At 38.9% G+C, this 23,687-nt stretch overlaps 2 protein-coding genes across 3 annotated transcripts in view; both read right to left on the reverse strand.

Moving 5' to 3' along the window:
- Positions 1-8,375, reverse strand: part of TAF2 (TATA-box binding protein associated factor 2) — a 60,862-nt gene extending 52,487 nt beyond the window's left edge. For both annotated transcript variants that reach the window (XM_030965194.1, XM_030965202.1), the window contains exons 1-3: positions 7,568-8,375; positions 6,086-6,140; positions 5,166-5,326 (exon numbers count right to left, since the gene is read on the reverse strand). In XM_030965194.1, coding sequence (XP_030821054.1) covers positions 5,166-5,326; positions 6,086-6,140; positions 7,568-7,620 — 269 coding nt within the window. In that variant the 5' untranslated portion in view covers positions 7,621-8,375. The remainder of the gene's footprint in view (positions 1-5,165; positions 5,327-6,085; positions 6,141-7,567) is intronic.
- A 247-nt stretch (positions 8,376-8,622) lies between these two features.
- DSCC1 (DNA replication and sister chromatid cohesion 1) lies at positions 8,623-23,484 on the reverse strand. The gene is made up of 9 exons (XM_030971526.1): positions 23,249-23,484; positions 21,426-21,594; positions 18,369-18,503; positions 15,588-15,678; positions 14,501-14,639; positions 13,050-13,102; positions 11,778-11,932; positions 11,076-11,224; positions 8,623-10,298 (listed from the first exon to the last, which is right to left on the reverse strand). Exons 1-9 carry the CDS (start codon positions 23,482-23,484, stop codon positions 10,190-10,192), a joined length of 1,236 nt encoding a protein of 411 aa, XP_030827386.1. The 3' UTR covers positions 8,623-10,189.
- Between the last annotated feature and the right edge of the window lie 203 nt (positions 23,485-23,687).

Genomic DNA, 23,687 nt, shown 5'->3' on the forward strand with positions numbered 1-23,687 from the left:
CTCTTATCAGCATTCACCCCAAACACTGTTAATTACAGCTCAAGTGCAGGCAGCTTGAGTGACTGTAAAGAAGCAATACTAAAGAGATTTATTTTTTAATATTACTAATTGATTTCAAACTTTCCATAGCATTTCACATTAGTAGCTGCACCAGTGCTACAAATGTATGTGCCAAACATATAGTCTACAAACCACTGTTTTCCTACAGTACTTAACATCAACTTGGCAAAGTAAGTTATTTGCTCTGTCTCTAATTCATTACTCTTCATAACCAGTAATTCAATTACTATTTTACTTTGCTTCCCATATAGAATAAGCACTTAATATTGGAGTACATACATGATATATCATGTAAAAGATATGATATATGCACATATAGGTGATTTATTAATAGGGTAATGATTTGAACCTTTGCTGAAAAACCTAATTTTCATTCCTGGTCATGTTTAAGGGCCTTGTTATCTCTTTTCAAAAGTGCTCTGCACCTTTGTGTCATGGTCTAGGAATTGTCCCGTTTAGTGTTTCCACTACAACTACTTCAAACCAGGTGCCACTCTATATCTCCACCCTGCCCCTGTGGTGGTGGGCTGCAGAGGAGAACTGGAGCCACAAAAGGTAAAGTTTATGGATTGAGATAAGAACAATTTACCAGAGACAGCAGTGAAATAAGACAACAAACAGTAACAGTAACAATACCAACAACAAGGCATATGAGAAAAGAGGTGAATATTTCACATGGTATTGCTCACCCCGGGTAACTCATGAAAATACCTGACCCCTCTGCCACGCTATGGGATCTGGAAGCGAGCCTTCTTCCCGTCCCTGGAAAACGAGGCAAGGTGCTGGAGAATAATCTCTAGATCTTAGCCTTTCCCTGCTCCTGACTACTGCAAAAATGAACTCTGTCCTGGCCACGACACTTTGTTTATTTCTAACAAAGTCTATAATGGATTTTCAATTAGACAAGCATTGTATCAGTGTAAATAAAGGCTATTTATTGCAGCAAGGCAACACATGCTCAGTCCACCAGAAATTTCTCTATTTTGTACAAAGTCTAAAGGCTTGATCATTGACTTCCCTGAAGAAAAAATACTGCAAGAATGACATGCCCTTAAGGCTACCACATTGCTCTCTCTCATAGCTTATTGCTGCTTGTAACTAAAGCAACAGTGAAGTCAGAGGATATCAGAACATTTTCATATTTGTAATGTTTAAATACTACAGCCTTCAAGCTAAAAAAAAAGACAAATGAAGCAGCACTACACAGGAAAGCATTATGTGCACATTAGCTAGCAATACAAAAACATAGCTTTCTTTACACAATAATAACAGTAAAATGCAACAGCTTCTCAGCCTGGCACCCTAATTATCCCACAAAGGGGAAGCATGTAAGCAGGCATAACAGGATCATCACAAACTTCACTTATTACAGATCAAACCACTGCACCCAAACTTTTGCTGCACCTATTTAACAGTTTACAATCTCAACCATAAGATTAAGAAAAAAATGTATCTCCTTTGCCAGTTTTAAATAAATAGGCCTGAGATACAAGCAGTTGTTTCAGTATTCAGAATATGCATTGGGATTTCTACATAGAATGTAGAAGTATAGCCCAGAAAAAGCAAGCTTATTTCTCTTATACTGACGGAATCAAAACACAACAATTTACAATAAAAAGAAAGATGAGGCGGATAGACAAATGTAACACTCAAAAAGAGCAGCCCCAAAACATGACCCAAATAGACACTCTCCAACACTACATGCAGTCTCCAGAAGATTTGAAACTCTTCTCAAAAGCACATGTAAAATGGGATTCTCTGCCATCTTGTGCACACACAGTAAAGCACTGTGGATTATTTCATACCTTACACCCCTGTTCAGGTGTTTGCTCAGTCAGGAAGGAAGTGACTGCATTATCTAAGTTCATCCATCTATTCTGATATAAAAATGGCATCAAATCTAAAAATATATTTTATGTGCTAATTAATGGCTTCTAACCTTTCCTACAAATTTCACAAATTTTAAATTACTTTTTTAAGTAAGAGTTTCTCTGGTATTCAGGGGAACTGAAAAAATACATTATTGAAAAGAATTGTTTCACCTTCTTCAACACTGAAAATGTGAAATGACAGAGACCACGTGTCAATGATTTTTTTCCTCAAAGATGCTAAAACGCAGTAGTACTATTTCAACTGAAAACAAGTTGAATATTTAAATTCATAATATAAAGAGGTAATCTCACAGATCTCACCAAGGAGTAGCAAAGAACATCATAGTGAAGCCAGAATTGTGTTATACATAAAGCTGAATTTCTCAATCCTCTTTTAATTGTTTTCTTTCATGCCAAAATTTGCACAACATAACAGTGAACCGCTTCTCTTAACCTCCTATCAGCACAACCTTTCAAGTCAGAGACACTATAGCAGGTTTTTTAATCTTTACTCCACACAGGGCTTTCCATTTTAAATAGAATTCTGTTCCTAACTAAGGGAGTAAGAAGTCTTCAGATTATTTTACCTTTGATAAAATTGTAGGGAAGTGTCCATTAAATTAACAAATTTTCTAAATCCTTATGCCCCAGATAAGCTACTTGGAAAAAGTTTCTTCACAGACAAGACTGTAAAGGTTGGAACAGACTGCCCAGGGAAGTGGTGGAGTCACCATTCCTGAAAGTGTTCAAAAAACTTATGGACATGGCACCTGAAGACATTATTTACTGGTCATGGTGGTGCTGGGTTGACAGTTGGACACATGACAATCATCTTATGGGTCTTTTCCAATTTCAATGCTTCTATGATTTTAAGTCTTTTAGAAAACAATATCTAAGAAACTAAAAGCATTTTCAAAACAAAAGAAAATGTTTGTATATACAGTCTTGTAACCTGAACTTATACTTTTTACACACTACAAGGAAAACTAAAGATTGAAAACAAAATATTTAAAATAAACAGGTTGCCAAGAACCATCTTAATTTCCCATTTACTAGTTCAACAGACTACTTAAGAAAACTGTGCAAAAGGTAACGATCCCTGTAAGATCAGAAACAAACCATCATGTCTAATCTGTGCCCTGGTCAAAAGAATTGCTGCAGCTAGTTCAGCTGCAAGGGTACAAAGGACATCATCACCAAACTTGCCATAACAAATGAGAACCTGGAACAGATGACCAGATGATTAGATATAAAGACTACTGTTACAGTAGTATGATTAGATATAAAGACTGAAGACTATTGTCACAAACCACTGTTTCTAGAAGCAGTTCTTTGTAAAGAAGGGCAGAGAAAACACACTGATGATTTTTTTTAGGTACTAATTCTAGAGTTTTTAGATTTCTAGTAATTCTGCTTGTAATCCTGCCTAAAGAGACGCAGTATTTAACTGTGACCAGGCATTTCAATGGAAAAATACAGCTAACTTCATCTATGATTTTGTAACTCACATTGTCTTTAACTTCTGAGATACAGAAAGAGGCACACTAGTTTTTAGTTATGAATATTTAGTGACCTCTGTCTTTCATAACTATGAATAACATAAGACTTATAAAATACAGAGATTTTCCATTAAGCTTGAATAGTTTGAACAAAAAAACCTTCACCTTCTCCACAAAATGACAGAATTCTCTCCCCTAATCCCCTTTTTAACATAATGGGAGTGCTCACTCTTATAATTTGAAATGCTGCTCCTTTTTCACATCTCCCAGTAGTTACACGGGATTCCAGTTATTACAGAATCACAAAATGACTGAGGCTGGAAGCAATTTCTGAAGGTCCTCTAGTCCAACCCCTCAGCTCCAACAGGGTCACCTACAACCACTTGCTCAGGAGCATGTCCAGATGACTTGAATATTTCCAAGGATAGAGACTCCACAGTCTCTCTGAATAAATTATTCCAGTGTTCAGTCACCCTCACAGTAAAAACTGTTTCTTGATGTTCAAAGGGAACCTCCTATGTCTCAGTTCGTGCCCACTGTGTCTGCTCCTGTCAGTGGATGTAAGTTAAAATACATGAAATTCTATCAGAACACGAGGAAATGCTTCTTACTGGGAAGGTCACCAACACTGGAGAAAGTCATCAACACTGGAGAGACTGCAGAGATTCCATCCCCAAAGATACTCAAAACCCAAATGGACACAGCCCTGTGCAACCTACTCTACCTGACCCCATATGAAAGGACCTAGACTAGATTATTTCAGCCAATCTTTTGCAGCCTAAAGGACTGATTTTTTTTATCAGCTGCTGTTAAACAACACTTGCACTAGAAGTTTTTCAACAATTCAGCAAATTGTAAATTCAACCAAGCCGGCCAAAAGAAGGTGTGAGAATATGAATGTTCCAGCAAATCAAAAGAGATTATCTAGGGCAAACATTTGCCCATCATGCTCTCACCAAAAATGAAATGTCTACAAGATCTTTTGCTAAAGCCCCTTCCCATATCAGTTCCCTAGAACATACAGAATGATTTTAAACATACTCTTCAATATGAGACGTTGAAGAAATTTGAAACTTTTCCTTTCAAATTTTGAAGTGAGTTCAGGTTCTAGGACTTATACTGTTATCTACAACAATAAATGATGAAAGTTTGATTCCTTAGGAAAGGCCAAAAGCTTTACTTTCTAGCACTTCACAACAGTCTAGAATCCCTGCAATAAAGGATTCTGAATTTTTGACATGAGCAATAGCGTCAACAACAAAAACATCAAGTCACAAAGCAAACAGAATTACAGAATTAATATACTCAAGTGGTTCAGTATCAAGACTCAAAGAAAATTTCATAACTCTGATAATAAATTCAGTGTCCTATATAAATGAACACCGTATTTGCAAACTGAATTATTGAAGCTCTTGCATAACTGATGAAAAAAGGAATACACAGTGTCTGTCTCGAGCACACAGATCAAATCCAAGGCCTTTTTTCCCCATCAAGTACTTTATAAAAAATTTTTCATACTTTTACAAAATAATACAAAGATGTATGAGCATGAGAAATTCTAAAGAAGATTAGTGTAAGAGTCAAAATTATTGCCAAAATACTTCCCCAAAATTAGACCAGACCAAAAGTTATCATTAGGAAATTACCAGGTAACACTTAACTGTAAAAGAGAATAGGTTATGCTTAAGAGCAACAGAAAACACTACATCTGCAGAGTCTTAAACACACCACTTACTGCTTTGACTCATGGTGACAGACCTCCAGTGTTGGATCATTATAGATGAAAGCTGCTTCTAAATCATTGACTCTCACTCTGTAAATCCGGCACTGTTTACTGTTCAGCTTGATTCTGTTCAGGTTTGCCACTGTGGGAAATATCGTGAGTTCCACATAACCCTATGAAAACACAAACCAAAATCTTCTGTAAAATCTTTAACAACTTAAAAACTAGAGAGAGGTAAAAAATTATTACTGATACAAATTTTAAAAATCATTAGTATAAAGATTATATTTTCATATTTAAAAAGGAAAATGAATTGCCCTTTAGATTTTCTACATTTTCCTTCATGCCATTTAACAGGTGAATTTTCGCAGCTGTAAATGAAACAGACAAAACAAAAAATTCAACGTGACTGACAATCATGCCTGTTTTACTGGAAAAAACCTGCCTCTATTGACTAGATTTCAAGTTATTACCATCATTATGTTTTGGTACTTGAACTTGAGACAAGAATTCTTAAAACCTAAGCAGAATCCTTTTAAACAGATATGTAAATTGACAAAGACCCTTGAGGACTTTAGGCCTGAAATGATGAAAGTCTCTTCAAAGCCCAACTGAACTCACATAAAAGGTAGAAAACTCTGTAAGCCTATCCCAAATATCAGCTAACACAATGTGAGCACGAATTCTGAACTGCAAATTGCTCTGTAATATTTACAATGCAGCAGCTTTCATTTTGAAATCTTTTTCTAGAAGTGCTCACAATTAGAAAGAACTTTATCTCAAGCAATGACAGACTTATGAGAAGCATCAGATTAGAATGTATAACATATAAAGTAGCTGAACAGCATAGTTTGTGAGTGCAGTTTTTTCCTCTAAAAGTATGAAGAAAATCCAGACAATTTCTACTTCACACTTTGTTAAGAAATACTTACTACGACAGACTTTCTCTGAAAATTTATGTTGTTGATACAAACTACTTGATGAGTTGTGCTGGAAAAAAAAAAACAAAAAAAAAGTAAGGTTTTGCACAAATGCCAGCATTTAAAATACTACTTTAACCCAGTTTAACAGAGAGCCACAGAGGATATATGTACATAAATACTGCAAGTAGAATATACTTCTATAAAAATCATTAATGATTGACTCAATTTTTTATGTGGTCTAAACCAAATAATGAATAGAAGTTATCCACAATGTCAGGAAAGTCCCCCAAAAAATCAAACACAGTATCATACCAGGATGAACATTACCAGTAATACAGGAAGATAACATAATTTTTGAACAACACCTATTTGTATGTAAAAATAAAGAATTACAAATGGCAGTGTCCAAGTCTAACACTGTAGTGATGAGCAGTATCAGTAATAGCATGAGCTGTAAGACTTGCAATCAGAGACCTGTGGAAAGTTGACACTCATACATAATTTATATAAGCAGGTATTACACATTAAAAGATACAGTATGCGCTTTAACGATTAGCATGCCATAAGAATTTATAATTTAAAATAATGCTAATACATGAATTAAGATAAGTATTTTATCCTAGTCAAATGCATTTGCTTAAATTTTGAGTGACGTATTAGAACTCCTGGCAAATAAAACTGATTTAAAAGGTAGGAGATAATATAATGCCAACTTTTTAAAAATCCTGTACGTTATTTCTATGCAATTTTCTGTAGTGGGTGTCATTTCTACAGCAGTGCATTTAATGACTCAAGACAAAACCTTGAAATAATTCAACTTCTGTGGCACATCATGCTTTATCTGCATATATCCTGTGCATTAAGAACTGACATTGCTTTAGGTGAGATAAAAAAATTCTTACAAGAGAATTACATCTAAAAATGGACTCAGACATTACTTACGTTAAGTGTGTATGAGAAGACTGATTTTACTTAGAAATACATTTGTGTAACAGATTTATAAAGGAAGCAAAGAGGTTTAACAAGAAATCTATTAAAATGCACTGAAATCCACCACCAACTGCTTTGTAGCTTGGTTACAATCCAAATAGTGAATGTGTGAAAACGACAATTTGCTTAACAAAGCGGCTTGCTGCAAAGGCAAAACATTTTTTTTACACATAAAAAGCCCTTAACTCAAAAGGGCTTTTTGACACTGCATTACATATGGAGCATCGTAGTATGGTCTTTAGTACCGACACTGTCCAAAGAAATGTCCAAAGTTTGAAGGGCATAATGTAAATATCCTCGTGAGACTGCATGGCTGACAGACTTGCTGCCCATGACAGTCCATTTACACACTCAAACATACATCTGCAACACACGTTTTCTGAATGCAAGCTACACCACAAGCAACAGCTCCTTCTTAAATAAATCATTATTAATCAGCCTTTGGCCTGATTCAGTGTACATTGGTTTGAAGTATAGCAATTTAAAAAAATGGATACTTATAATTTATAGGGTCTTGGGCTTTCAAATCCTTTGTCTCCTTTCTTCCTATTCATCCTGAACCGCAGCACTAAACACACTCTGCTGACCGTCAGACTGGCATCAACATCATCCTCACTCAGCGGGTCCTTCGATTTTCCCCCGTGTCACGCCGTATTTGATCTCTCATCTCCTCAGCGATGTGTGACCCCCAGCAGTCAGGAATCCTCAGCTCCAGTGAGCGCCATCGCCACAGCACCACCACCAAGCAGTGTTTGTACAAAACCTCCCGTGGGTGCACACGCAGCCCCTCGGTCTGCTGAGCTTACGGAACCAGTTCAGAGGCGCTTCCTCTCCACGGGAACTACGGAAAACAACCGGCTCAGCTGCCAGTGGCGGCGGGAGCGACGGAATCAGGAGGGCCGCGGCCAGGACGGCCGGGCAGGCACCGAGGCCCGCGGTCCCGGCAGCGCCGGCTGGGGCAGCGCCGTCCGCTGAGAGCCGGGAAAGGCCTGGCAGAGGGTGGAGCGGGCCGGGCGGTGGCCGGGCCCGGGGCAGGGTCGGCCCCGCGGGTCTCCCTCAGCAGCGCGCCCGCCGCGGCCTTTCCGCAGCCGCCGCCATCTTGGCGGTCACCTCCGACCCGCGGGTGGGAGGTCACGGCCCGATTGGCTGAGCTCTGTCACTTCAGCGGGAAAGGCTGGTGGAATTTTCCTTTTTACAGAAAGACAGCTGCTTTTTACAGCGGCGGCGGCGGCCGGAGAGAAGAAGAAAAAAAAAAGGCAAGAATAAAATAACGCTCCCGAATAACCCAAAAGCCGAGGGGCCGCGCCGTGTCCCCGTGCGCAGGCGCCGCAGCTCGCGCAGGCGCGGGCGCGCAGAAGGCGGGAAGGGGGGCGGGAGCGGCGCGCGCCCGCAGCGAGCTCCGCGTGGCGCCTCACGGGGGGCGCCAGTGGTGGGAGCAAGAGGACGCGAGACGCGAGACCAAGTTCCTTCATAACCAAGACTGTTATAAGTTACTTCAGATTCATCTATTTTAGGCTAAAATAAATGCTTGCATCGAAGAAACTTCTCATGGCTGTAATAAAGCTTTATTCATTAAATTCTTAATTTATTATTTGTTTTACAAAGAAACACGTATGTAAATACAAACTTGGAGCACAAATATAAAAGTATCGTGTTGTGTATTTCAACTAAGGGGCCTTCTGTGATGCAATGGAAGGAATTTCCAAGGCTTTTCCATTCATATAACCATGGATCTCTGGAGTGAACCTTCTGCTGCTGTTGGGGGGCCGGAGCTGTTGGAACCAGACAGCAAACAAGGCAGTCCTTCCCAGCAGAGAGCCCTTCTGCATCTCCACCCAGCTGGTCAAACACCACAGCCCTGCACCAGCAATGTGCAGCACAGGGCACTGACCTTGCAGCACTGGGCAACAATAAACAGAGCTCAGGAAGAAGCTTTTATTCAGCTTTTTATCTGTACCAAATTCCAAGTACACACACAGTGTGCCTCTTGAGTTGCATTTGCTTTAGGAGAAGTTTCTCTACTCTCCCCACTCACTCTACAGCTGGTAATGCTGGCAGTTCCAAGGTATTTCCTACCTCACATTTGAGTCTGATAGAAAGAATGCTTTTCGTATCAAATAACCAATGACTGTAAAGTTTAAAATATAAATCTGAAAACTATCTAATATTAAACTCTGGTTTACTGACATGCAAACAATCCTTTTTAATGATTACAAAATTACCATCTCAGGCACACCACTTCATGGCAGTATCATAAAAACAATCTGTTTCATTGCTCTACATAGAACAGTATTGTCATTACAAAACTGTAAGGTTTCAAGGCACAATTTCTGTGTGCTGTCATTTGCCCTAACAAAGTTTTAAACAAATAATTGTACTATGAAGTTTTGTAAGTTCTTTTTAAAAAAGCACAAGTAGTCTTCTGTAAAGCATTAGTTTTACCTCAGCTACATTTTAATGACAGTTTATAGGAAATTTGTAACACCACATCCAACTACTCTGTCTTGTATTCACATTTCACTGCAATTAGGTTTTTCTGTAATATATATATGGCCATTCTGCCAAGTATTAAAGTGTCAGGTGCTTGTGCTGATGGTGTTCATAGACTGGACCTTAAAAAGAACCACTTTTCAAAATCAAGACTGATGTAGTCTCAGTAGGGAATGATTTGTTCATGAGCTTGATGAGCTCTGTGCTATTCAAAATGTGAACACTGCATTGAAACTTTAAGAATGCCACAAATGGGCAGAACACTAATACACTAAATTTTTTTTTCCATTTTGCTATTCAATTGAATTGATTGAATTATTATCAAGGAGGTTTTAAATTTTCATTTCAGACTTACAGATAAACAGATTACATGTATTCAAGAAGTAGAAGTTGGGCAAAGGAAGGTTGGCAAAGAATGCTGGCAAAGGAAGGCGAGCTGAATATCATTCCTTAGAGGCCACAAGTGTCCTCACATTCTCCTTAGCTGAGTAGAGAACATAACATATTCAAGTAGCCTAGCTTAAACTCAAGTACACTGTATAATGATGGTTGGCCACTCTTCTCCCCAGAAGGCAGCAGCAAGTAAGTCACTGTTACTACATTCAGTATCCTCAGTTCTTCAAACAATACTTGTTATGAGATGGGTCTTCTAGAATTATAAACTTTAACACCATTCAGCATTGAGGAGCGAGCATATTTTGTCAGAAGAGCACCAACAGTCTGCTTCTCTGCACACAAGTCTCTACAGAGGAAATAAAGCACAGGACATTGGCATTTAGAGATACTCTCACACAAAATGAATCTGTAAAATATTTGTAACTACAGCAATAAACTGGATTTGGATGTTAGGAGAAAAACCACAACTACTGTAACTATCACATAATGCTTTAAATTGCCTGAAGTTTAGAACTTACCTTGACATTTACACACTAGGCAAAACTACACTACTTACTTCAGAAAAAGAATTTTGGGTTTTAGGCGGAGTTTTATTATTACTGTTCTCTAACAGAGTTTTCAATCTAGCTAGCTCTGAACTATTCAGTTACATTACAGTAAATTTAGAGCCACTCATAAAGGGTTGATACAGTTACTTCTGGGTTAGCATCAACTTCTGCTCACATATATCAAAGCTGGACATTCCAGAAAATGCAGATAATTTAAGTCTTAACTACCAAAGGAACAACGGATGCAGTACAGGAAGCACTATTGCTTTATAGTTCTAGTGTTGTAAATATAGAGTAAATGTCAGCAAGTTTAGCCTTTGAATTGTCTATCTTAATCAACTGAGAGTTATAACCCATTTAAACCCAGTAGGATCAGCTTTTTACACACATTTAAATCCAAAAAAAGAGAGTTACAGATCCTAGAGGTGGGTATTCTATTCATATAGAATCCATTTAATTTAAAATGCAAGGTGTAGTAGTATCACTGAGGCAGTGACAGCTCATCAGAAGCCAGCTATACAAAAATGGAAGAATATAATACTAATTATGTTTTAATAAAATAAATATATCCTTACTGTATATAAGGGGTAATATCCACTTCTGTCCACTTTTCCCGTATGCCAAATAAGCTGTTGAATCTTTCCTGATTTTCTTCAGGTAAGTCTTCCACCTTCAGCAGAAAGATGGTCTCTGGTCTTGAACTTTTATCCACAAGAGCCAAGCCCTGCAGAACAGCATCAGAAAGGAAATGTAAAGTACTGACAAAACAATTAAACTTCCTTCTTTCTGACAACATTCCATGCAAGTTGCTCTTTGTAGATCCAAAGCCTTCCAGAACTGCACTACCAGAGGCAAAGTGAAGTATCATAAAGGCACTGTTATACAGGCAGTATTTATAATTTCTTTTATGATAAGAAGGAAGGGAGAATCCATTGGGTTCCAACATCTCTCTGCCTGCTTTGAGCAAAGGGATTCCAGTAGTGTTTGCTACTCTACTGACTGTCACTACCATCTGTTCAACAACAGCTTCAGCTTCTGTTCCAGTCATATTTACAAGTAGTAAATTACAGCTGCAACCTTTCTTCAAACAGTGAAACGTGCCCGAGTTACAGAAACCTGAATTACCATGATTCCAGACTACTGGTACTCATAGAGGACATCATGATGCATACTTGAACTCAAAAGCTGACAGAAACAACACAATACCCAGTAATGGATAAAATCTATATATGACACAGCCTACTGACAAAATAATCCCTCCTTCTTTACGTGTTTACCTGAAGCTGATCAAGCCTTGTTGTCATTCCCTCAGGGACACTCTGTTGCCAGACTTCTTCAAACTCTGATAGATTGAATTTAACTGCATTTTGCAAAAGCATTTGTGCTATAGCTCTGCATATTTTATCTTCATGCATTTCAAAGAAAACCTCCCCTGCCGAGAAGCAAAAACTAGGTTATCTTGGGTTCTTGCCTTTGGATAAAAGAACAGCCTTGTATTTCCATTCTGTTCTACAGTTTTCAACACAGCAAGCATCCTCTCTTTTCTTTTCCTTGGGAAGCAATTTGACTTGGTATTAATTTGGATAAATTATGGTATCTTATTCTCAGGAACAAATTATGCAGAATACAGCAGCACTGTCCCAACTACAGTATTAATTTGTATCAATAAATGTGCTTGCCCTCCATGTTTTCCCCTTTCAGTGTACTGTTTCTCCTACAGCTCTAATTCCTATTTCTGAATGGCTTGTAAACAAAGCTTTCACTTCTTTAATCACCCGTGTGAGATTACAAAGAGATGAGATTTCATTTTCTCTCACACTGACTTGGCTAAAATTTCTGACCCAAATCAGCTATAAACACTTCCTTCTATTGTTTCAGCCACCTGTCTGTAATTCAGACTTGGTCCTTGTGCAAACTGCCTAAATATATTAAGACAAGAGTCTGTTGTCACTCCAATGACTTTCTTATGTCCTTTAAGGTTGAGTGCAACTCCTACTTCAGCCACAGGTGAGATGAAAGCCTCCGTGGGGAAGAATTCAGACTGAATCAGGGCAGTGCAGTATTGTATCTGTGTGTGAGATGGACAATGGAAATCTAATCCCTACAACCAGCAGATCTTGTGGTGCAGTCCAAGAGATCACAGGCAGATACCTACTCCAGGCAAGCTGAATTCATGCCATTGACTACTCATAATAGCACAATTAATTACTTAAATATCTGAGATCTTCTAGGGTATCTAAAGAGACATGTCATCTAAATTTGACTAGTGAGCTCTCTTTAGTCACAAAATTATGGCTTGTACACAACTAATAAATCACTTCCAGTACCTCTGTTCACTATTGTCTTGTACAGTTTAATAGCCTTATTTTCCTATGAAACTTCCTTTAGCAATTGTACTGATTTTTAACCCAGTTTGCTCCCTCCTCCCTCCGTCCTTTGCGCTGTAGCAAAGTCATTTGTTTGGGCCATTCTTCACAACACCTACATTTCCTCACTATTAACTACTTATTTTATGCAAAGTTAAACTATGTAAGCTTTCCCAAACTTACCATCATCAACATATTTCCTGCCGTAGCTTAAAAGAATGTGTTCTATCATCTCTCTGGAAAAAAAAAGAATCAGAAAACATGTTCTAATACTGTTTACTAGGACACTACTGAAACAGTTACCAAGAAGATTAAGAAACAGGTATGGAGAAAAAACTAAACTGAAGAGAATAGATGATGAGACACATTTTTATGGGTGAAATGAAGAAGCTGGTAAAAAAATAAAAGAGAGAAGGATCTCCCCCAAAGGTCTCTTCCACTTTCTAGTTATAACTAGCAAAGACTAAAATGTGTAAGGGAAATAAGGAATAGACTCTTGCAGTATCTTTTTTTTTCCAATGAGAAAGAATTGTATCAGCAACAGTGTGGCCAGCAGGAGCAGGTGCAGCACTGGTGAGGCTGCACCTCAAATCCTGTGTCCATTTCTGGGCTCCTCACTACAATAAGGACAGGGGGCTGGAGTGTGCCCAGAGAAGGGCAACAGAGCTGGGGAAGGGTCTGGAGCACAACTCAGGTGAGGAGCAGCTGAGGGAGCTGGGGGTGTTTAGCCTGGAGAAAAGGAGGCCCAGGGGAGACCTTGTCAGTCTCTCCAACTCCCTGAAAGGAGGCTGTAGCCAGGTGGGGTTGGTCTCTTCCCCCAGGTAACAGTGATAGGATCAGAGGAAATGGCCTGACATATTTAGATTGGATATTAGAAAAATTTCTTCATGGAAAGCATTGTCAAGCACTGGAACAGGCTGCCCAGGGAAGTGGTGGAGTCACCATCGCTGGAGGTGTTTAAAAGGCATGTATCTAGATGTGACACTTGGTTCAGTACTGGACTTGGCAGTGGTGAGGCAATGGTTGGACTCAATGATCCTAATTTTTTTTACCAGTCTGAATGATCCTATGATGTAAGTCAAAAATTTGGCAATTAATTATCCCTTACTGAATAATAGGCTCTTTTCTGAAGCTCTGTCATAAAATGATAGCCTAACTGCAGGTATCTTTTTGAGCCAAAAGGCAATTAAATGGAAAATGCTACATATTGTAAACTTAAGATTTTCTTTGAATGGTAATTTTGAATTACACCAGAAAACATACCCCCCTCTCAGCTAGTTTGCAACAGATAAACCAAACATTTTTGGCTAGCTGTAGGTTCACAACAGCTATTTCAAGATGCTCAGCAATTTACAACTTAAGCACATGCTACTTCCATCATTTACAACTCATCAGTAATGTTTCTACTGTGGATCAATGAAAATACTAACAATAAACACTAAAATCAGTTTACTAACCTGTCTAAAAATTACCTTGAGTATTTTTAGAAACAAAGAAAATGTAGCATTTACATGACAATAACTAGAATCCAGATTTGCAAGACTATAATTCTAATAGACAGTTAACAAGTACTGTAATTACACATAGTTAATAATGAATGTAGGCAATTTTAAGTACTAAAAATAATTGTTTACCTGGGTTCTAGAGATCCAAGCTCTTCAAGGCAGGCACACAGAGGCACCTTACTCAAAGGCCAGGACTCTGAGTCTATTAGCTGAGTCACATGATTCAAGAGTTTCATCTCATAGTCAAAGTCTAGAATTCTCCAATATCCTGCCAAACAGAGCACCACAAAACACTGTTAGAAGGAAAACATTAACACCTTAATTCTATTGCCATTAAGATACATTACTGGAGTCTGGACATCCAGGTCACACCTTTACAATATGCAGCAGCATTGTGGTTTTTTTCAGGATTAAAAGCTGAGAAAAGGAACTAAATAATAAGAGCATATGTAAAGGAGAATGAAACTTAATTATCTCAACTGTTTGAAATTCTTTAGTAATTCTTTAGTAATTCTTTAATTGCCACAGATACAAAGACACTAAAAATATCACTCCAAGATGTGGAAGAACTAATGCTTAGTTCAGGAACAGAACTGCATGAACAGCATGGGCTCCATTGGCTCTGCAAAGCAACAGCTCAGGTCCAAAGAAGTTCACAAAAATCCAGAAACCCAGATGACTCTAGGACTGCCATCACCTTGTGTCCCAGTGAGGATTTGGGCATGGCCAAGTAAAGGATGAACAGAACCTGTCCCAAGGTGAGGCACTTGCTCCAGCCTTTCCTCACATGGCAGGAAGACACTGAGATAAACCAAGTCCAGGAGGAAGAAAGGACTATGAAAAGGATAGGGCTACCTAAGAATCAGCTATTTTTGCCTCTAGAACTACAGAAAGCAGTACCCACTGCTTCATGAAGAGGGTGACCAGCTAAAAAATATTCATGCTGTGGGTGGGATACTCGGATGCCAGTGTTTGTAGCATCAAAGGAGTTATCCCGGAAAGAGAGAGACTGGCAGCGCCTGCTCAGCTTCATCCTTCTGATCAGATTCATAGCAGCAGAGGACATGGATCTATGGGAACAAGTCTTAGAACTTTGAAGTAACTTGCACCTTGAAAGACAAGGATATAGAATAGGCCTTAAAAAAGGAGACAATATTTTGGGGAAAATAGGAGGGTTATTTCCTCATAGGTAAGAATATTCTTTAGATATAAATACCTTCGATTTTGCAGGCATCTATGACCTGCAATTGGTGGAGTATTTCTTCCTCACTTGCTTGAATCAGATTTAACAAATCTTCTGTTGTATACTGCAACAAGGGAAAAAAAAGAAGGAAATAAAAGAGGTTATTACTCCTTCTTTGCTTCAGGGACCATACTAAATTATAAGCTATAATGAAGGAAAGACTTAAGATAGATGTTTTTTCCCCTAGACTGAATTTTCTAAGGTGTGCCACATTCTCTGAAATTTTTCTGTAACTTAAAACATTTTCTCAAAGAGTTATTCAATATAAAAGGCAGTCTAACAACAGGAAAGTTCTTGTACCAGGCCTGAGTAAAATACCTATATTCCCAGAACGTCAAACTAGCACAAGCAGACCTTGTAAGTGAAGTATCCCAGCAAGAACAAAAAGTGAATGTGTTCTGGCTTTTGTGAAATCACATATTTTAATCTGTGAGATTCAAAGAAAAGGCAAAGCAAAAATCACTTATCACTTTTGGATAAAAGTTAGAACCTGCACTTAGTACCTCCACTGAGGGAAAGGCTCCTCCACCATGACCTCAACAGTTACATGTTGTGTTTTGGAGTCTGCTCATCAGTTGGCACACACACAGCACAGACCCAGCCAGAACACAAACACGTCCCTGCAGAACAGTTCTGTGGTGAGATGGGAAGGTGCTGTGGTGATGGGTTTATGAAGGTGTGGGTGGATCATGAGGAGTGAAGTAAGTGAAAGAAATACCAGACTTCAATGCACTGGAAATAGGACACCAATTCCTTTATTCACAGTAGAGCCTTTTAAATCAACTCTAATATTAATGTTCTGTTGATTATAGCTCAAGAATATCTCCTATCAGAAAGAAAAACATTGGATTAAGTATTTGATTGAGATCTATCAGACTATGAGAACACAAATGGAACAAACCAACACTAAGTTTGGAACATCCACATGTTAAAAAACCATTTAATAAATACAGAAAGGCCTCCACTTCCTGCTCTGCTATTTCTATCAGATGATAGGAATATGCTGTTCCTATCATCAGGCCAAGCTCCCACCAGTATGTCAATGAGGGATGACCCTATCATACAATACTTAAAAAACCACACTGCTAGCAATTGAGAGCAAAAATATCCCCAAATCAGTATGTGTGTTTGAAGTTTATTGCTGCCATTCAGATGCCTTGCACAGAAGCCCTTGGGACATGTTTCTGCTTTGAGGACAGCCCAGCAATCCCAACAGCTATTTTGAATACATCACTGCTCTCAGCTCTGATGCTTTTATCATCTGCATTGCCCTTGCAAACATAAAATGGAATGGGTTGACTTGCAAGATGTCCACACCAGCAACTTCCAGATAATGTATTTAATACGTTTCTTACTCTTTTTCTTATCAGATGTCTGTGATCATCTGAGTATGCCCTGTCATTTCACAGTAAAATTCAGTACTAGCCTACATATTTATAAGCTTTCCTCTAGTGTGCTAAATCAAAACACTATGCAACAGGTTCCCTACAGTGCCACAGATCTTTATGGCTCTTTTGCTAGGGTTCTCTGTGTATGATATAGTCCTGAAAATCATGAGACTCAGAAAACAAAAGTCATTTGTTTTCAAACAGATTTAAGGTGGCCAATTAATTCCCAGCACAAGATAAATGTTAAGTGTAAGCAAATAAAACAGTGGAAATCATTACTACACATACATTGTTTGGGATTTAGTGAAAATTAGTCCCATAGGAAAGAGCTTTCCCCTGGAGAGCCTTCAGATTCATTTAGGAGTTGCACCAGAAGCAAGGTTAAGACTTGTCTACATTTATCAGATATATCTAGTTGTTATCTAGTAAGCTCATAGAGGAAATGCATTCTCCTTCAAAATTAAATGGTGATCAATCCTCAAACCAGTCATTAATGTCCCTTATTTTGCTGTATGTCCTTCTATGCCTAGATCAGCACAGGTAGGCAATTCTGGGGGCAAGATTCTGTAACTAATCAGAAATCAGCGTGTAACTAATCAGTTAATCATCCAAGAAGAGAGAGGCATCATGTCTCTCCAGAGAAAAGTAACATCTGTGTTTGCACATCCAAGCACATGCAGATGGTTTGGTGGTGTCAGCTTCAATCAAGCCTCAGCATAAAATACTTGGGAGCAACTACTTTTTGGTCTTAAAGTCAAAAGGAAAACCAACCAAGCTAACAAAACCCCAGAATTTTTATCAGCCTTTCAGCTGAGATAATAATGCTGCACAGTCCAGGTCTCCCTGTTACTACTCTTTAGGTCCCAAATGGAATTTCCTGGAAACACCATAAGACAGAAAGACAGGATTTAATTTGTGTTTTCCCTTCTTTCAGTTTGTCTTATTCCATGCCTTATATAATCCTGTTACTCTCTTCAACTCCCTTCTTCTCCTTGTCATCACCAATTACTGACTGGCAAGCAATCTGTACCTGGGTGTGCTCTGACCTTAGCAGTCATGTAACTCTCAAGGAATTTAGAAAAGATTCTGAAGGTTGTGCTCCAAGCAACTTCCCATAGGAAAAGGGAAATGCCCAGTCTCCTTCCATGTCCTTCATTTTCTTCTTTTAACTAATAAAAAGGTTGCTTACCTGTACTCACTGGAAGTGCTATCAACAATCAACTTGTTTAGAACAGAAGGGTTAAAAAATTAACTCAAAGAAGCACTGTGAATCATGTGAGGAAAGGGATTTTCTACTTCAGGACATTTCTTCACTTTAATTTGCTCATTACCAATTACAAGAAAGCAATTTACACAGCTGATTTACCTTTGAAAATGTTGAAGCCTGATCTTTCCGACTATCAGGCCCTTCATATGGATCTTCCATTAAAAGCTTCCTCAGTTTCTTCAGTTTTGGTCGACATCTCCTTAATTCCCAGTAGTTCTTGGAGAAACCAGCAATCTACAAGAGAAAACAGAAACTCTTTAAACATTCTAATGTAGCATCTGGATTCAAAGCTGGTTACCAAAAATTATCAGCAAGCAGTGTTAACCCAGTCATTGAAAACAAGTAACTATTAATAGGGTAATTACTTTAAAGATAAAACAATCATTGCAATGTTTTCAATAAAAAAAATTACTATAGACAATGAAGAATAAAAATCCACAGTTGATTGATAAAATATATCTTTGTAGTGCATAAGACAAAGGTAACAACTCAACTCTGCCCGCAAATGATAGGAAATCACCACAGGATATATTTCTGCACAATTCCCCTCAAAACTGCTTTTTGCCTTAACAGTAAATTGTGTTACTGCCATAAAAGCCCTCCTGTATTAACCTGTATCTATCTTCCCCACTTCTTCCCAAGCTTGGGATCTACTTCATGGTCTTTTTAATGAATCATCATAGTCGTAAGCTCAAGCAAAGCAGACATTAACAAGGACAGAAAGCTACGCTTGCACACAACTGACAAGACACCTCTGTTCCTCTCCCTGAGTCAACACACAAATTAAGAGTGTGCAACAGGAAGTTTGGCTGTTCTTGATTCAACAACACTGACTTACCAAAATTTTACTTTCAGAGTAATCCTGAGATGTTTCACAGGGCACAGCTTTGACTTACTGCAAGATTCTTGGAAGAGGCCAGACTATTGGAGGCCTTTCAGCATAATTTCTACTATTTACCAAACTGACAGAAACGGGAACAGAATCACAGAGGCAGAACAGGCTCCAGCTTAGTAACTCCTGACCCAATCACTAGTCCCATGTTAAAACAGCTTCCACGAAAAGCCTCTAGACAATGCTTTAAAATACCTGAAGCGCTTTACTGAGTACTTGGGGTAATTTAGAAGTCCTCCATTTAAAGAAAACAAAAACAACAACTAAAACTTAAAAATAATTTTCCATTTAAATCAGCTATAAGCAAAACCACCTATATATAGAAGTAATTGTATACAAATTCTAATACACAGAAATCTGTCAATTTTAATCTATTACATAACTGGCTTGGCAAAAAAATTCAGCTAAATACCAACTTCCTGACAAACTTCCAAGCTTCATGTCAATTAGCATTTACTTAAGTGCTAGGCTTTTTTTCCTGCCAAGTTATTTTCTGATCATTTTGGTAATAAGAAGATATTCTGCATAGAAAAGGAAATAAATAATTCTAATTAATATTCCAAAGCTCACAACCTGAGATAAGCTCTGTGAGGTGAATAAAATGGCAGATGCTTTGGCTGTATCAGCTGTGAAAGTGATACAAAGATCAGCATCAAGACAGCAAGTGAAGGGCAGTGAAGCCCCAAAGTACTGAGTACACATAGTATCTTTTGCTACGTTTCACAATTTGCAGTGTTAATGAACCATCTTACATTTTTGATAGCATTTTGAGAGCTCTTAGAAATAAAACTTTTTAAATAGTTCCTAAGCAAATCACATTTCTATGATGTGTAACTTCACAGGAATAGTGAAATTATTAAATGTAGCAAAAAAAGTATGGAATAATATTACTTTCTCATTAATCTACTTCAGCTTGAATTAACTTTTTACATTAGCTCATTAGACCTCATGGAAGAACTGATGTTGAAGTAGGATTATTCCTCAATGATGCCATTATGTCCATTACAGAAAATAATTAACTAATAATATTTGCCTAAATTTAATAGATTTTTATTAACTATGCTTCAGGAGGGCAGAGAACAATGAATTCTTAAACTGAGAACTCTAAAATCATTCACTTTGACAAATGTTTTGATACACTAATTGAAAGAGCCACCTTTGAATACATTTCTGTATTTAAAAAATAGTATTCAGATACAACATGGTAAAAATCTCCCTTTTGGGAAAAGCACTCCTAAAAATCAACCTGTAAATAGCTTACTTGAAAAATAGTTGCTAATACTGAGAAATTATATTTTCTTTTAATAAGCTTTTAATACCTACCACAAGTAATTACTATGCGATGAAAATAAACCACAGTTTTAACTTCCGCGAAACAATAATAATCATACATTACAGAGAAAGTTCAGTTGCCTAAAGAAAGGCTCTAAAGCCATTTTGGACATCCTAAGGCATAGCATGGCCCTGTATAAAAAGCACATTTATAAAGACAGCTGTTGTAGGACTCCATAAAATCAGAAAGCTTTTAAAAAACTGCAAAAAACAAGCCTCAGATACAGCAGAATTGTGAGTAGTGCTAAAGCAGCAAAAAAAAAAATTATTTAAGCTGTAGAGAAGACATGAGAATAAGAACAATAGAGCTGTTAGCTTTCTAAGTTGCAAAAAGTTTAGCTAGCAGATATTAAGAAAGTTAAGCTTATGAATAGTGCTCTATGCGTTGTCTCTTATAAACAAGTATTGTATTCAAAAATAAGCAAGCATTGTTTTAACCAAAGGTGCGTGTGCTTATAGTGATTAGATAGAGTTACTGTCAATATGCTTTTGCTTTGTGTAATTAGCTAAGAAAGCTATATAGTATGCTGTAACATTAAGTTTTCTAGCCTGCTGCCTAGACAGCGAGCTGTTCGCATCGCTACATTATCATAATCATGTAATGAAACTGATGCTAAAAAATAAATAACTCAATATGCTTTCCCAACAGCCCCATCCTAATCACATCTATAAATAAACTACCAGCATCAACAGCGTCCTGGAACTGGTCAATACACAAAGAAGCTACAAGAGACTCATCCTTTCTCCAGTGGCGGCCTGCAATAGTGGCTAAGCAATACCACAGGGCATCTAAAATGGCATTAAAAGTCTATGTTTAGGCAACTGAATCCCAGCTGGGTTTCACATATACATCTTGGACAAAATACAAGAAATTACAGAGAATAAAAAAGCAGAGAATTAAAGCAAACAAATAAAAGCCCTGAAAGACATACCTGTGAATGAATAATATTACAAGATGCCTGATCTGCTTTCAGTTCCTCTGGAGTTTTGCAACCAGGAACAAACAGCAGCATATTTGAGGTATCTGCTATTTTCATGTCATAAGTTTTATCTTTGCTGCACAACACTGCACGTTCATCCTTTTCACCACGGATTATTAGGCTGGAAAAAAAACCAACGTGGAAATAATGATGTATTTTTACCTCTGTTTCAGGATGAACTCTTATTAAACTTGTTTGATATTTTCTCACATTCATACATTTGTAAAGAAATTACAAACTGCAGTTCTGTTTGGTAGCAGCAGTCACAGTTCACCAAAATATAAAGATGCAAATGTAAATTAATCTAATTGACTGTGTTTTTCCCTCTCCTTTTAGTGTGGGAACTCAAAAGACAAGCATTCCAAGTTTTCATGCAGAACACAGTTTAACGCCTATAGTCACAGACCAATTTGCTCAACCCCCCTAAAACATTGATGAAGTGATGCTTAATGTGTGAACTACTTCACTAATCTTAAAAATTAGATAACAAACTAGAGTTGTCCTTTAATGAGGACTGAAGCTGGCCCACAGTGAAACAAGAAAGCAAACAGAAACTGTTTATTGTGCAGAGCCCTTCAGATAATTAATACCTATTTTCTTGCAAGTAATTCCAAGCAGGAAAGAAAATAATCTTCTACAACAATTCTGGACAAAGAGACAATGTAAAGCACCCTCTTCACCTCACATACTTGATGAAGTAAAGATTCTGCACGAGGACGTGATAATACCAAAGCAGGAGCACGACAGGGCAACATTCAGTTCCTCCCAGGTCACTACACTAACCTAAGTGCTCAGATTCAATTCAATTAAATGCTCCTCTTGTTTCCCAAAGCCTGCATGCATGAACAAAGCTCAGCTGTGCCCCAAGGGATCAACATGAGTCAGACCTCCAACAGATAATACTTTATCAGTATTGCACGAAATAGGAATGGGCTTACTAACATACATCTCAAAGAGCTACCTTCTCTAGAAGGACTTCTCATTTTGTATCACTTCAAAGATTTTCCTTATGTCACTGGCATTGCAGTAAAGGAAGAAATTTAAAACAGTACCAAAACCTTATGTAGAACCTGCTCTTGGTTCAGAGTTTGGTGTCACATAACCATCCTACCCCATGCCCATGCATAGCACGGCACATCCTTCCCTGCCAATTTACACGTCCATACTGCACATCCTTCCCTGCCAATCTGTGTAACTTATGGCACCCTGCCATCCACCAGGCCTCGAGAGTTCTAGCAGGAAAATCTCAAAGTCAGCAGGATTCTTTTAGAGACATGATATCTTTTCTAAACCTGTATTTCTGATCATAGAATATCCCAAGTTGGACGGGACCCATAAGGATCATAGAGTCCAGCTCCTGGGCTGGCACAGGACTGCCCAAAGGATCACACCAGGTGCCCGAGAGCGCTGTGCAATTGCTTCTTGAGCTGTGGCAGCCTTGGTGCTGTGACCACTTTTTGAGGAGCCTATTCCAGCATCTTCCGAGTTTTGTTCAGAAGTCTCCACAGCAGGAAGCTTTCCACAAAAAAACAAACAAACAAAAAAAAACCCAACCAAATCAACAAAAAACTAAAACACCACACACACAGAGGAAAACAACAACAACAACAAAACCAAAAAAACAAAACACGCTTCTTATAAGTAAATAGCTTTTCGTTTCCAGTGTAACTGAGACAGGTTTAAGGGATTTAAGCGGCAGTTACGTGCACCGCATCAGAAGAACACAGAAGTGCGGACACAGCCCCGTGTCCGGGACAGCCCCGCGCCCGCCGTACCTGCGCCCCGCCTCCAACTCGGCGCAGAGCCCCGGCTCCAGCTGCAGCAGGCAGCACTCGGCGCCGCCGGCCTGCGGACCGAAGCTGAGGCAGTGCACGGCCGGCAGCAGCTCCGCCGGGTTCAGCTTGGCCGTCTGCAGCGTGGCGTCCACCTCGGCGCGGCTCCGCATGGCGGCCCCGGCCCGCTCCGAACTCCGCGCCACGGCCTCCATGCCCCGCCCCGCCACGGCCTCCATGCCCCGCCCCGCTCCTCCCGCCCAGGCCGGGCCGGGCCAACGGGGAGCGGGCGGCGGCGGCGCGCGCAGCCTGCGTTGGTTCCGTGGTTGACGGACGGACGGACGGATGGATGGAGGGACGGCGGGGCGGGCGGGAACGGCTCGGGAATGGCCTCCCTCTGCTCCTCCGCAGGGTCTAATCTGGGACAGACGTCCCGATTTCT

The sequence above is a fragment of the Camarhynchus parvulus genome, chromosome 2, assembly GCF_901933205.1.
Source record: "Camarhynchus parvulus chromosome 2, STF_HiC, whole genome shotgun sequence".
NCBI lineage: Eukaryota > Metazoa > Chordata > Aves > Passeriformes > Thraupidae > Camarhynchus > Camarhynchus parvulus.

Bases quoted from the DNA above. Each gene is read 5' to 3' on its own strand.
- DSCC1 (XM_030971526.1), bottom strand. From the start codon at position 23,484: ATGGAGGCCGTGGCGGGGCGGGGCATGGAGGCCGTGGCGCGGAGTTCG. The intron at 18,504-21,425 runs GTATGTCTTTCA...TTTCTCTTGTAG, and splicing joins GTAATATTATTCATTCACAG to ATTGCTGGTTTCTCCAAGAA. The intron at 10,299-11,075 runs GTAAGGATATAT...TTTCCTCTGTAG, and splicing joins GATATTACCCCTTATATACA to AGACTTGTGTGCAGAGAAGC.